Genomic DNA, 13,975 nt, shown 5'->3' with positions numbered 1-13,975 from the left:
TTTGACCAAACTGTGGGAGGCAGTGGAAGACAGGAGGACCTGGCGTGCTCTGGCCCATGGAGTCACAAAGAGTTGGACACAACTAAACGACTAAACAGCAACAACAAATGAACATAACAAAAGCCCCGAAGCTGGATCAGACCAAAGGCTGATCTAGTCCAGCATGCTGCTCCTACAGCACCAACCAGATGCTGTAGTTCAGTCTCAGAAGCCCACAAGTAAGACATAAGAGCAACGGCACTCTCCTACTTGTAGTCCCCAACCTCTCATCCTACAGGTAGACTACCAGGACTAGTAGCCACTGATAACCTTATCTAAATTTATTTAATCTCATTTTAAAGCCATCTAAGTCAGTGGCCAATGGCCAATGTCACTAGTGCTTAAAAAGGAGTGAAGAGAAGAAGTTGGGACATCCTTACCTGACAACACACTCTTCCTTGAGGGAAGAAGTGGGTAAGGGATGGAGGGGACTTATTCCTGTACACAAAGTGTGTGTACATGAAACAAGTGTGTGTGACCTGCACAAAAACAGGTTTTTTAAAAGTTATTCGAAGACCGCTGTTTACAAAGCTTACCCCACATCTCCAAACAACAATCAGTGTCTGATTTTCTTTAGTTTGTGAATAGGTGGACCTTGAAGCCCACCATTCCTTCTGGATTCCACACACTCACCTCATAAACTGGCTGAAGGCTTTGTAATTTGTCAGGGTGTGATAATCCTCCTCGGAGAAGACATGATCCACATCTTCTAGCCCCCAGGTCATGAGCAGCTGAGCAGAGGATTTCTGCTCCACCTTGAAAGAAACATGAAAAGTTCAGTATATTTTGAGCTATTTAAGCAAAAATCTCCCTGCTGTGCTACTGTTGCCTTGCAGCAGGGGAAGAGTGTTGGGACAAGAGACATGAAGGACTGGAAATGCAAATGGGTCTCTACATCAGCACAGTAGTGTGCCCTGAGAGGAGATGAAGCGTGCCTTGACAAATTAAGCCACCATGCTGGATGCATCCACCACTCTGTGCCTGCTGGAGCATTAATCCCCTCACACTCTACCACTTTATGGACAGTGGCATCATCCCAAGGGACGGAGGAAAGGCCCACTGGGATTCTGCCAAACATTCTGTGCTACAGCTGACAAATAAATATAGAGGAATCCCCACAAGCATCCCAGTACACTCTATTCCTGAATGACACTGAAAGTGGGAAGACAGAACACCAGGAGGCTGAACTTGCTAGGCAGTTGTAAGAAGCATGCCTGACCATTGTTCTGGCAGCTGATCAAGAAAAACAAACCTGTATTTGGTGTAGGGTCAAGGGTGACTCCGGGTTTAATCCAGAAAAATAAGCCCACCTGGTCTCAGTGGGCTTATTTTTCTGCTTTAAGAGCTCCCAGAAAGCAACCTGAGCAAAATATGAAATGTTTCCCTGTGGGGAACCTTTTGCTACTAACTGTTACGTGTCTGCACAGAATAATGTCAAAGAAAGGAGCAGCAGGTTCCAGCTTGGGAACAATGCTACCTTAAGGACTGCTCTCTCCCACACAAAACTGCCCAGTCGTTAAGAGCTCAGAGATCTCTGGGTCTCTCCACCTACTGAAGCAAAGCAAGTGGTAACCCTTAACAGAGTTTCTTACAGATAGGTAGCCGTGTTGGTCTGCCATAGTCAAAACAAAATAAAAAAATTCCTTCCAGTAGCACCTTAAAGACCAACTAAGTTAGTTCTAGGTATGAGCTTTCGTGTGCATGCACACTTCTTCAGATACCTCGTATCTGAAGAAGTGTGCATGCACACGAAAGCTCATACCTAGAACTAACTTAGTTGGTCTTTAAGGTGCTACTGGAAGGAATTTTTTTATAGAGTTTCTTACATTACAGCAGACCAGCTCTAGAAGACTCTCCCCCATGGAGGCTTGTTTGGTACTGAGCTCAATGTCTTTTTGGAACGAATTGAAGAGGCCTGTTTATTTGCCCAGGTATTTTAAGATGTGGAGCTCTATACTCTTTTTTTCTGGCATTCTGCTTTTCGTTTGCTACTGCTTTCCAATATACAGTGGAAGCTCGGGTTGTGAACATGATCCATAAGGGAGGCACATTTGCAACCCGCAGCGTTCGCAACCCGCAGTGCCACGTCTGCGCACGCACAGTTTGTGATTAGATGCTTCTGTGCATGCGCAAAGTGCGGTTTAGTGCTTCTGCGCATGTGCAACCACCCAAACCCAGAAGTAACCCTTTCCGGTACTTCCAGGTTTTGGCGGGTCCGTAACCCAAAAATAATAAGAAGAAGAGTTTGGATTTGATATCCCACCTTTCACTCCCTTTAAGGAGTCTCAAAGCAGCTAACAATCTCCTTTCCCTTCCTCCCCCACAACAAACACTTTGTGAGGTGAGTGGGGCTGAGAGACTTCAGAGAAGTGTGACTGGCCCAAGGTCACCCAGCAGCTGCATGTGGAGGAGCGGGGAAGTGAACCCGGTTCACCAGATTACGAGACTACCGCTCTTAACCACTACACCACACTGGCTCTCACGCAACCTGAAACGTCTGTAACCCGAGGTATGATTGTATCACTATGTATGGTTGTATTCTATTGTTTTTATATTTTTAAACCCTGAGGCACCCTGAGATCATTTATCTACTGAATATGCATTCAATAAAAACCTAAAATAAAGAAGATCAGTCCCTGCCTTTCACCACTGTAAATACCCATGAAGAATAAACACAGGTGCTGGCAGAGGTTGTGTGAGGAGCCTGAGAAACTCTCTTCCAGGGGCCCACACAAGCCCTGTGGAGCTCTCTGCATTCTTTTGTGGGTCTGTCTGCCTTCCTCACCCTTCTTTGTCTTGGTGGTAGAGTTAGATACATGAGCACCTGGAGCTGAGGCCATGCCATGCACCAGGGTGGCGGGGCGAGCTGGGGAGGGCAGCATGATCCGTGCATGATGGAGCGATCTGCCACACATGGCGGTAGTGGGGCCATCTGCTATGCGTGGCTAGGGGCAGCAGGGCGAGCCCCCCACGGTGTACCTTTTTGTCACCCCCCTCATGGATGACACCTGGGCCGGCCACCCCCACCCACCCCTTCCTACGCCCCTGCTTTGCCTATGGCTTTTTCAACAGGTGGCGCTAAGAAAAATATCTGGGCATGTGGGATTATCCAGAAGCCAACACAGTGTGGAGAAAGCGTTTGGAGAGTTTATTGCTGCCTTGTAATTCTCCAATCAGTGCTAGCACAGCCTTGCATGGTGGAAAAGTGTGGGGATTGTTGAAAAGTACAGGACTGCAGAAACACAGACGGGTCTAATTCTGGGTCTCGGCATGAGTACAAAACCTATCATTCTGCCCCTCCTATCCCACCTGTTTTGTTTTGTTTTCGTTCTTATTTTTATTATGTTATTTTGTATTCTTATCTTTTACTTTTACCCTGAGATCTTCAGATGAAGGGCGGTATACAATTATTATTATTATTATTATTATTTTTAAACCAAGCTATTTGAAAACTCTGGGTGGTGGTGGCTCTACAGTGGAGTCTGAGGTGCAAACTCCCTGAGTCATCCAGCAAGTTCCAAGGGCCCTCCCTCAGGAGGTTGCAGACTCTCCTTCCATGGAAGTTTTTAAGCAGAGGCTGGATGACCATCTGTCATGGATGCTTTAGTTAAGATTCCTGCATTGCTTGGGGTTGGACTAGATGACCCTGGGTGTCCCTTCCAACTCTACAATTCTAGGATTCTACCTTTGGCTTTTGCACTCCATCTTCTTCCGTCTTTTTCCGTCGTTTTGTCTTTTTCTCCTTCTTCTCCCGATGCTTTCTCCGCTTTTTCTTCCCCACTCCTCCATAGTCGCTGCCGCCACTCTCCGACTTGGCCCGATACTCCTCTCGGTCAGATTCAAACTCATCCTCGCTGACCTGCCAAGGGGAAGACAGTGAGAGGGCACAACAAGTGAGATCATTAGCATTAATTAGCAACAGCCTTCCTGCTGGGCAAAGGAGCCTGTGCCAGGACAAGGGCAACCCGTTCATTATGGTGAGATAAAGCGGCTTAGCAAAATAACCAGCCTGCAGTTACTGTCAACCCACAAAACAAACAGTAAACCTTGAAGAGATGATTCAGCAGCAGAATGCCTCAGGCAGAAAACCTTCTGTTACAAAGCGAGAGCCCCCAGGGAGGTGCAGCCCACTGACAGGGAGGCCCAAAAACCTCTGTGACTGGTGCATGGGAAAACTAGGGATATTACACAAACAACTCATTTTCATCCAAAATGAAGAGGGGAGATTAAAAAAAACAACGATGAGGAACCTCTCCCACCCAGTTAAATGTGTGACTTTTGTGCCCCTCCATTAATCCACCATAGCCTTCAACAAATGCAGAATTCCACCTCTGCATACCAGGACTACATAAGCTGAAGAACCAATTAGCTAGCATAGCCGGGGCTGGGTGGCAGGGAATCCCAGTCCAAAATCAAACTTTGCTATTTCTTTCTAGCGGAGTCTTTAGCCTTAGAGGGGCCAGAATGGCCAAGGCATCAAGGAACCCTGCCCCCCATTGCAAACTGGTTCCCCGCAGGCCCCAGTAAGACAGTCTTGCCACTATCAGGACTGCCCCATCAAACGCCCACCTCCTTCAAAAAGCAGCAAGTCACTAATGCCATTAACACATATGCACACATGTACAAAAGTGGAGAAAAGGAGGCAACTTACTAATTTCTTGCGCTTCCTGGGTTTCCCCGGCTTGTTCTCTTTCTGCTTTTTGGGCCCTCGTTTCTTCTTCTTGACAACAAGGGGGCTCTCCAAGTTGCGCAGCTCCTCCTCCTCTTCGTCTGAAAATAAAGGGGGTGGGAGGGAGGGAAATGAGACCAACGAAAAAATGACAGAAAGAGAAGGAAATCACTTGTGTGCTTTGCTACTTCTGGGCAGCCACTGCTCCAAGCTCACACACATGCTGAAACAATTATCCTCTCTCCATTCCTCACACTGTGCTCTCTGCCAGCAGGTCTCACCACTGCACTGAAAGAGTCATGCTAGGGGAAGCTGGAAACCCTGGTGGAGTTCCCTCTCCTCCTCACCCCTGTGGTCAACTTTATCCAGACAGGCTTGAACGATTCTATTTTCTACTATTAAGACTGTTTTGCTTTCACTCTCCCACCCCACCCCCACCCTGCTTGGTCAGAAGAGCAGCCATCTGTTCCGACACACTCAAGGCGGTCACAGGGCACAGACGACAATCCCCCTAAGGGACTTCCACAAAAACCTTGGCTCATTTTGCTTCACAAAACACTTGAAGCCATGAAGAAGGGCAGTGGGTAAGGAGGGGAGGCAGCGGGTGACCCGCCTTTTGGCACAAAAGGCTGCAAGTGCATATGGCTCACCACCTAAAAAGCTTGTGGGTTGAAATTCAAGGCCAGGCAAAGAAAGGGCACTTCGGAGGCTACAGCCTCACCCACCCTCCCATTGCTGAATGGGGAAGGTTGATTTAGTTCTACATAAGTGCACCGAGCATACCCCTCCTCACAAGGGGATGGGGAAGGAGTAAATGCACCCTTGTACGCAACAAAGCATGCAAACAGGATGAAAGTAAGACACGTCTGTCTGAATAACCCTAAAGTTGGTCTCCTTTGTTCATTGGAGGGCTGCCTACAAGTTCATCTCCTCCCTTCTGTCCTGTTGCAAATGCCAAATGCCAATACTCTGCACCTGGCACGGCCAACTTTCCTACCCTCAAAAGAGATTATGCAACCCTTTATATGGTTGGGAGTTGCAGGTCACTCTCCCTCCTCCTGCTTCTTCCCCAGCTCGATGTTCCAAATTCTCTTAATTCCAGTCTGTGATGGCTAAGGACCCCCATGTCTTGGTGCCTTGCCAGCTCACCTCCAGCAGCTGCTGTCTGATGCTCCTCCCAAAGCACTACCACCCTTCCCTTACAGGCATCCTCAGTCCCAGCAGATGAATGGGAGACCTGGGACTGGTCACTGCTCAAGTGCTTCCCTCGTAGCACTGCAAGGCACAGTGGACCCAACTGGGTGGGCTAGGGACTTAAAGAAAATCCTCCAGGCAGGCTGGCTGAAGGCTGGTTGTCACCTACATAGACACTCTACTATGCAGCAGGTGTAGCAACGAGGCATAACTCCTTAATAGGAGTCACCCGGGCCAACTCCCCTCTCGTTCACACTTCTTGTAAATCAGAAGCGACTCCGCCGGCATCAACTGAAATTACTTCAGTATATTAAGACAGAGGAGGGACCATTAATCCTCTGCGTTTTCTCCGACAGCTTTTCAACCTCCTGCTCCCCTCGGTGCACAGAGGAAGGCTCTATCTACAGCGAGCCGCACACAGAGGCTACACACGCCGCCGACTCGTTAATATCACAGGACAGCCGGCTCAGTGGTAATTAGACGCTCCAGAGCCACTTTGCCCCCTTGAGCGATTTCTCTTGTCTTGCCAGACAAGGCGGGCGGGGAAGGAGACGGAAGAGCCTTGCTGCTAACCTGGCTGTGATTAATGTGGGACGTAACCCCACTAAGTGTCGGTGCTCAGAAAACCTTTCCCCAAACTAGAAGGACCAATACGTCAGGTTCTGTCACCGTTTGCCCAAATCCCTTCCAAGCCTGAGCAACGCAAGCCTTTGTGTTTCATCTGACGCTGACCAACCCCGCTTCCCAAGAATTGGGTTGAAATCTAGGCTCAGGGCCCCTGAGATGGGAGAATCACAGATTCTGTTAGTGCTGCAGCTCCAGGCTTCTGAAATGAGTCTCCTACTGAAATTGAACAAACAAGTTATTGTGGTTAGGAAGTGACTGAAGACATTTTTGAGAACCCTTTCCCTGAAGTACAACCCACAAAAATAAATCTACAAATAAACAAACAGGTGGAAGGAGACTGAAAGTCCACCAAGCCCAACCCTGGAAGTAAGAGGCAACATCTATCCATCCCAGATTCAAACCCTCACATATCCATGAGGTTTAGTGGATGAATGACCTTGGACATGCCTCAGCCTAACCTACTTTGAGCCTGGTTGATGCATATATGAAATATGAACTGTAACGTATCTTGCACTCTGAAAAGTCCTGTATAAGAAGTATCATTATGCAGGATTGCTCCTGAACCTATACTGCTCCTGCTCACACCTCAAGCAACTTCTCTCAATAGCCACTCCCGCAACCCTTGCTGCTATGCAGAGCACCACCACTCCAAAAGCCATGATACAGCGAACTGGCTTAGCTCTGGAAAACCTGTGTCCATTGCCTGGCCTCATTACAGGTCAAAGTCTCAGCCTCAGTTCCCCCACTGGAAGTCCAGGTAAAGGTCTAAAGGGAACACAGCTAGGTGCCCTGCTGAAAATAAGGTGGTGTGTCTGCCCAGAGCCTGGATTCAAGACTGCTGAGAAACCTCTGTGGACACTGCTCCAAGTCCCTTGGGGAGAAAAGGTGGACAATGTAACAAATGCATAAAAATCAATTTATCCTACAGCTGCCAACCCAGCTTTTCTTCCTTTTATCCTTCACAGTCTGGCCTAAGTTGTCTGCACACCAGGGACACATATTAAAATACTCTCAGACTCCCACCAGTATTTCCAGACGAGGAAAGGCAGGGCAGGGGAGAGGGAAACATAGGCAGACATGTCTTGCTGGGGGAGACCCCTGCCACACGCCTGCTCCCTTTCAACCAGCATTGAACTGACTACAAGCTTCATCTGATAAGAGTACCGTTGCTGCTGCTTACAAAAAGTGTATTCCCTTGCAACATGGGTTTGTTTTCCCAGAAACTACAAGGAGGCTTGATGCTTCAGGAAGACACAAAAGGGCCAAGCAAGGCACAGTGCATCTGGGCATGAGATATGTAGAGAGAAGGTTCACCATATGATGACTGGTTGTGACAGCTGTAGAATTTTTTTGTTGGAAGAGAACGAGAACTCAGACTGATCCAAATCAAGCTGCTGCCATTAGAGCGGAGAGATTGTTTTGTGTGAAGAAGAAATATATCTACATGTGCCCAATACCTTATGGGCACCCGTGGGCATGACCTAATGGTCAATTCCAAATTAGAATTGTGCCCTTCCCAGGCCTGATCTAAAGCATTCTAAAGTTTCAGTTTCATATTCCCATTGCAGTTTTCTTTCCTGCTGCAGAAGGTAGAACCCGAACCAATGGCATCAAGTTACAAGAAAGGAGATTCCAACTAAAGATCAAGAAGAACTTTCTGACAGTAAGAGCTGTTTGACAATGGAACAGACTCCCTCTGAAGGTTGTGGACTTTCCTTCCTTGGAGGTTTTTAAGCAGAGGCTGGATGCCTCTCTGTCATGGATGCTTTAGTTGAGATTTCTGCATAGCAGGAGGTTAGACTAGATGACCCTTGGGGTCATTTCAACGCTACAAATTCTTTGATTCTATGATGACCTCTCATCAAGCCTAACTCTTTTAGTAGTATTTACTGTATTTTTCCATGTATAACCCCCCGCCGTGTATAAGATGCCCCCTGTTTTTTGGGACTCCAAATTAAGAAAATGGGGGGAGATTGTCAAGAGTTGTGGAGTTGTTAAGCTTTTTTGGCAGGATTGCCCACAACTGTTGAGCTTTTTTTTGGTGGGGGGTTTGCCAAAAATCACTCAGCTGACTGACTGACGCTTAAAATCGCAAAAGCCACCAATCGCCCACCCAATTGCCGCAGGGGCAGCCAATCGACAACAGCCCTTGCTGCGGCCACCAATCAACCACCCAATAGCCACTGACAATCTCCTGCTCGTGGCTGCAACCCATCGCCCATTTATACACTATCTGTGTATAAAACGACCCCCAATTTTTAACATAATTTTTAAAGGAAAAAAACTCATCTTATACTTGGAAAAATACGGGATCTATATCAATAATTCACTCCAGATAAATCTCTGAGAGCCTGGCAGATGAACTCCATTCATGCCCCTATTTACATAAGATAGGAATGGGTACCAAACCCCAAAAAGCTGTCTTCTTTGCTTATTCCAGTGGCACTCAGACAAGGTGAGATACCATACATGTTTATACCATCCTTGTAACATACAGCCTGACCTGGTCATCCAGTGCTGTGCCACCTCTATATGTGCAGCTGCCAATAATGAAGTCACCATTCACCAAGACCCCTCAAACACAGAGAGCAATGCCAACCAAAGATCTAGAACTACCTCTTGCCGGATAACATCAGATATGACCCCAAATACCTTTGGCCAAAGCTCCTGCAAAAGAGGACAGTCCCACCAGAGATATAAAAAGGAAAGGGAAAGCCTCCAACAGTCTCTCCAGCATCATGGCAGTAGCTGCTTGTCTACATGCCTTGACCGCACTAATGTGAGGTAAGACCTGTACACCTCAGCACAGAAGCTCTAATTCTCGCTGAGGTTGTACAGAGAAGTTTTCTAACCCACATTCTCCCCCACTTGTCTTCTGGAATTACAATATCCAAATCCATCTCTCACACTGATTTTTGGCTACCTGCAACTCAGATATTAGCAAACCGCAGGTCCTAGAAAAGGGGTAGCCAGCATGGTGACTCAGATATTGTTGGACTACATCTCCCATCAGCCCCAGCCAGCATGGCAAATGCCCAGGGATTGTGAGAGTTGTAGCTTAACAACAATCTGGAAGACACCATGCTGGCTGGTTACCCCTATGCTAAAGATAGCACCCTTCAAGTCATTCTCCTTGCTCAGGCACATGCTTTCATATTCTGTCACAGACCTCAACTGCTCTCCAGATCACAGTAGCCTCTTTGTGAACGCCTTCACCTAATATAACTGAAACCCTTCCCCTTTGCATTCTTTCCATGATTAGTCTATGCTCTGTAAGCAGTAGGGCCAACTTAAACTAGATCTCTTTGCCCAGCTTTCTGGTACCCTCCAGATGTTGTAGGACTACAATTCTCAAAATGATGGCTGGAGCACCTGATGGGAACTGCAGTCCCAACAGCAACTAGAAGGCACCAGGCTGGCAAAGGCTGCCTTAGCTAATATATCCCTCCAGTCTTGTACTCTGAATAGTGACTATATTTGTCCTTGTGCCTACATCTCAGATAAGCCAATAATATAAATAAGCCACTGTATCAATAAAAAGATAAAGGGACCCCTGACCATTATGTCCAGTCGTGACCGACTCTGGGGTTGTGGCGCTCATCTCGCTTTATTGGCCGAGGGAGCCGGCGTACAGCTTCCGGGTCATGTGGCCAGCATGACTAAGCCGCCTCTGGCAAACCAGAGCAGCGCACGGAAACGCCATTTACCTTCCCACCGGAGCAGTACCTATTTATCTATTTGCACTTTGACGTGTTTTCGAACTGCTAGGTTGGCAGGAGCAGGGACTGAGCAATGGGAGCTCACCCCGTTGCGGGGATTCGAACCGCCGACCTTCTGATCGGCAAGTTCTAGGCTCTGTGGTTTAACCCACAGCGCCACCCGCACCCCCCACTGTATCAATAGTCATACTTAAAATAGGCACTTTATTTATTATTGGACCAGTTCCTTAAGATGTCGTTAGCAGGGGCTATCAGAAGATATAGATCTCTCTTTTCAGATAAGCTGGAGGCTAACATTATTTTCTACAATCCTACTTGCCCATTTTTACTGAGGAGAAAAAATTATACAGTATATATAAATAGCACCAATATTGCGGTATTTTCCTTTCAACTGGCTGGCCAGTCTATAACAGCTGTTAAAGACAAGGCAGTTGTTTTAGACTGCATGTGAGTGGTCATATATTGAATATTCCCATACATAAAAAAACAACAACCCCCAAACACACTTCCTTGAAACGTGGAAAATCAGTGCAGGGTTTGATGTGCTAATTTACAATCTGCATAGATAATTACATAGGAAAGTGTTCAGAACTATAATCGCCCACCTGTAGTCAAATGGTACAAGTCCAGAGTTCTAGCACCTCATTCTCCTAACTTGTAAAACAGCTCTAGGCCACCCAGAGAGCTTCACAACTAAACAGGTATCTGAAACAGTGTTTCTCATGTTCATCACATCATGTTGGCCCCTATTAACAATAGATTGTTGTGACGATCAGTGACTTGAGGTCTATGAAGCAACGCACAGCCTAGAAGTATCACAGAGATTACAATACGTAGTACAGTAGCAGCTTTACATTTCACCTTCATATTTAGCATTAATTCCCCTCCAAGGGCTCTTGCAACAACTGTGGAACATCACAGGTTCTCTGCCCTTCCCCAACTACTGCTAATTATACATCTGCACAGGATTTGGCCCACCAAGGTAGCCTGGAGCATTTGCTGATATTTTTAGAAACAGGGCGATGAATGAGTTCCAATCTAGACAGGGGAACATCATCAAGAGCACAGCCAGTACAGAGAGAGAGGCAGTAGCTTCCAACTTACGCCAGGGAGCCAGAAGTCACCGCCACCCAATGTCTCTTGGGTGACCTACAACGCAATGTGTTGTCAGGCTCTGAAGTCCTGGCCCCTCTTTGCTCATTTCCTATCACCCCACCCCTATGAGCCACAGGACACAAACTACTGTATAAATCACAGCTGGCACTAATTGGCTCACTGCGCCAGCAGCTCTGCTGAGAGGTCGCAGGCTAAACGGGGCTGCAGGAAGCTAAACTGCCCTCTTGTGCCCCCGCAGGGGGGTTCCTCCAGGTCAAAGATTAAACATACTGACTACAGAGAAAGTCAGCGTGTGCGTGGGAATAGCACAGCGTCCACCCTTTGTGGGTAAACAGAGAACCTGCGTTTTTCTCTTCAAACGTGGTGCAAATCCAAGCCCTTCCTCCCCGCCCACCCAGCAACAGAATTTTATATCCACAATACAGGCCAGCCAGATATTCCTTGCTCATGCCAACTCGGCCTCCATTTACAACAGTGCCAAACTCAAAATAGTCACGGGAGCTGCTCCGAGAGATAAATCAGGCCTGTGGAGGAAGCAATCACATACAAACGTTGGCATCATCAGCTCAATCCCACCTTCCCAGCTCTGATCTGCCCATCACCCCCTCAACCATCTGAGGTCGGCCAGCTCATACAATGCAGGCACACGCCTGCTAGATTTCAAAGACAATCCAGTGACTGGTTGAGTCTCTTTTCAAATTGCAGTCTAAAAATACCCATCTTCCCCAGCAGACCTCCTAATTTTAATGTCTCAGATTAAAACCAGGTGCAAAAGCAGATCTAGGTTTAACTAACCAAGAAGAGACTGATATTCCACTACAGGCAGAGGAAAGCGGGCACGGGACATACATTACTACATAATCATTGCCCACACTGAGTCAACCAAGCACTTTTGTGTTGTTTTTCAATCTTGCAAATAAAGCCGAAACCCCCACCGCTTCCAAACACTTCCCCCACCCCACTTCAGTTAACAAATGCTGTTAAGATTAATGGATATTGGTGCAATAACCACCATTCAGGCACCCCTCTTCCACCTCCTCCCATTCCTCCCTCCTTTTCTCTGCTTGCTATATTTTTGCATCTGGCACAATCCTAGCTCCTTCTGACAATACAACATTTATCTCTGAATCCTGCAAGCTGATTCACCTTGTTGCATTTCCCTCATACCACGCCGCCTTCCTTCTGCTTCTGATGGGATGGAATTGACAAATACGAGGGGGGGAAATACATCAGGGTAGGCTTATCAGACACCCCCTCCCCCGCAACTCTTGTCAATTTCTAATCTATCTATCAATCTTTTTTTCCTCCTACTTCTTCCACGCATTCTTCTCCCCCTCCACCCCCCCTTTCCTAATCATAATATTGGCACACATGCGCAGAAGATTCTTATATTTGGCAGGCAATCAACTAGAATTTTCCACACACGTGATATTTCTACTCCCTACCTTGAAAATATATATTATATAAGGCTAACAAAGGATCTGGAAAGGAAATGGGGAGGGGGGATAAGGAATGTAGATGTGTAGCCATAACTACAAATTACAGAAGACCAACCCTGCTTAGAATTGTCATCTCTTTCACGACAAACGGTATTTATGTATTTCAATTTAATACAAAAAAAAAAATGGATGGCCAATTTAGAAAAAAAAAGAACAGCGCCTTTTATCTGTGTCAGTTAATGGAGGAGAATAACAGCCATTTCCATTAGTGAGAAATCTTAATCATCAGGGTAAAAACAGTCATGCGGAGATGAGGGTGGCAAGGGGGAAATAGCATATTCAGTGAGATGGGGAAAGATTTACGGGCATGGCTCAGTTCTACAATTTGTCCACCAAAAGCAATGCTGGATTAATAGTGAGGCAGGGTTTTCTAAACTGTGATTTCTCAAGAGTTGGGCATTGTAGGAAAGAAACAAGAATGAAGCCATCACATTTTCAAAAATAGCTTGACAACCAGCTGTCATCTTCAGCCAGTGGCTGAAAACAGGATGATTGTCTTCTAGCCAGTTACACCACTACAAATCTAGACTAGAAGGGCACCAACTGGCAAGCAGCATTGCTGGCACACACACAATTGACAGATATGTGCTCCAATGAAGTTGGGGGAGGTCAGAGCACCAAGGCTTCCTTCCAGATTTCCTAGGCCTTCTTACATTGCAAGGGGTGGATTACCTTGTTGGAGTGTGAAACAGGGTGAACCAGTTTAACAGCAAAAATTATCAAAATATGGAATGCTTGTGGATTAGAAGCCAGTGGTTCAAAAGTAGCCTGCAAGTGGAACCCCATGAAAATGAATGAGTTACCGGTATTTCATTATATTTCTTTTAATACTTTGGTATTATCTCTCTGCTTTCCTCTAGCACCTCTCCTTGCTTTAAGTGGACTAGCCTGGTGCTTCCCAAACCCCTCTATTCTTCAGGTTATATCCACCACCACCCCTGTTGCCTTTGCACTGTGCTCTTGGTCAACACGCTCCTTTCTTCTGACCCCAGGGTGTTAATATTTCCTGGCTTTCTTCCCTGCAGAGTCCATTCCTGATTACAGCATGGTCTTCTTCATTCCCTGGAGCTCTACTCCTGAGCCCACTTCTGTACTCTCTGGGCCTTCCCTTC

At 46.8% G+C, this 13,975-nt stretch overlaps 1 protein-coding gene and 1 long non-coding RNA gene across 6 annotated transcripts in view; one reads left to right on the top strand and one right to left on the bottom strand.

Annotated features, from left to right (window-relative positions):
• LOC309326855 overlaps positions 1–13,975 on the top strand; it is a 185,557-nt gene that overhangs the window by 45,637 nt on the left and 125,945 nt on the right. The window lies entirely within an intron of this gene.
• CHD3 (chromodomain helicase DNA binding protein 3) overlaps positions 1–13,975 on the bottom strand; it is a 62,408-nt gene that overhangs the window by 43,145 nt on the left and 5,288 nt on the right. For 3 of the 5 annotated variants that reach the window (XM_081835583.1, XM_081835582.1, XM_081835581.1), the window contains exons 2-4: positions 4,691–4,809; positions 3,725–3,898; positions 673–794 (exon numbers count right to left, since the gene is read on the bottom strand). In XM_081835583.1, the coding sequence (XP_081691709.1) occupies positions 673–794; positions 3,725–3,898; positions 4,691–4,809 (415 nt within the window). Of the gene's footprint in view, positions 1–672; positions 795–3,724; positions 3,899–4,690; positions 4,810–6,571; positions 10,123–12,510; positions 13,721–13,975 lie in introns of those variants that run through there. The other 2 variants (XM_081835585.1, XM_081835584.1) reach the window with 2 other exon arrangements.

The sequence above is a fragment of the Podarcis erhardii genome (assembly GCF_964252035.2).
Source record: "Podarcis erhardii genome assembly, chromosome: 13".
NCBI lineage: Eukaryota > Metazoa > Chordata > Lepidosauria > Squamata > Lacertidae > Podarcis > Podarcis erhardii.
Note: the sequence above shows the minus strand (reverse complement) of the source record. Positions and strands in the feature narration are given on the sequence as shown.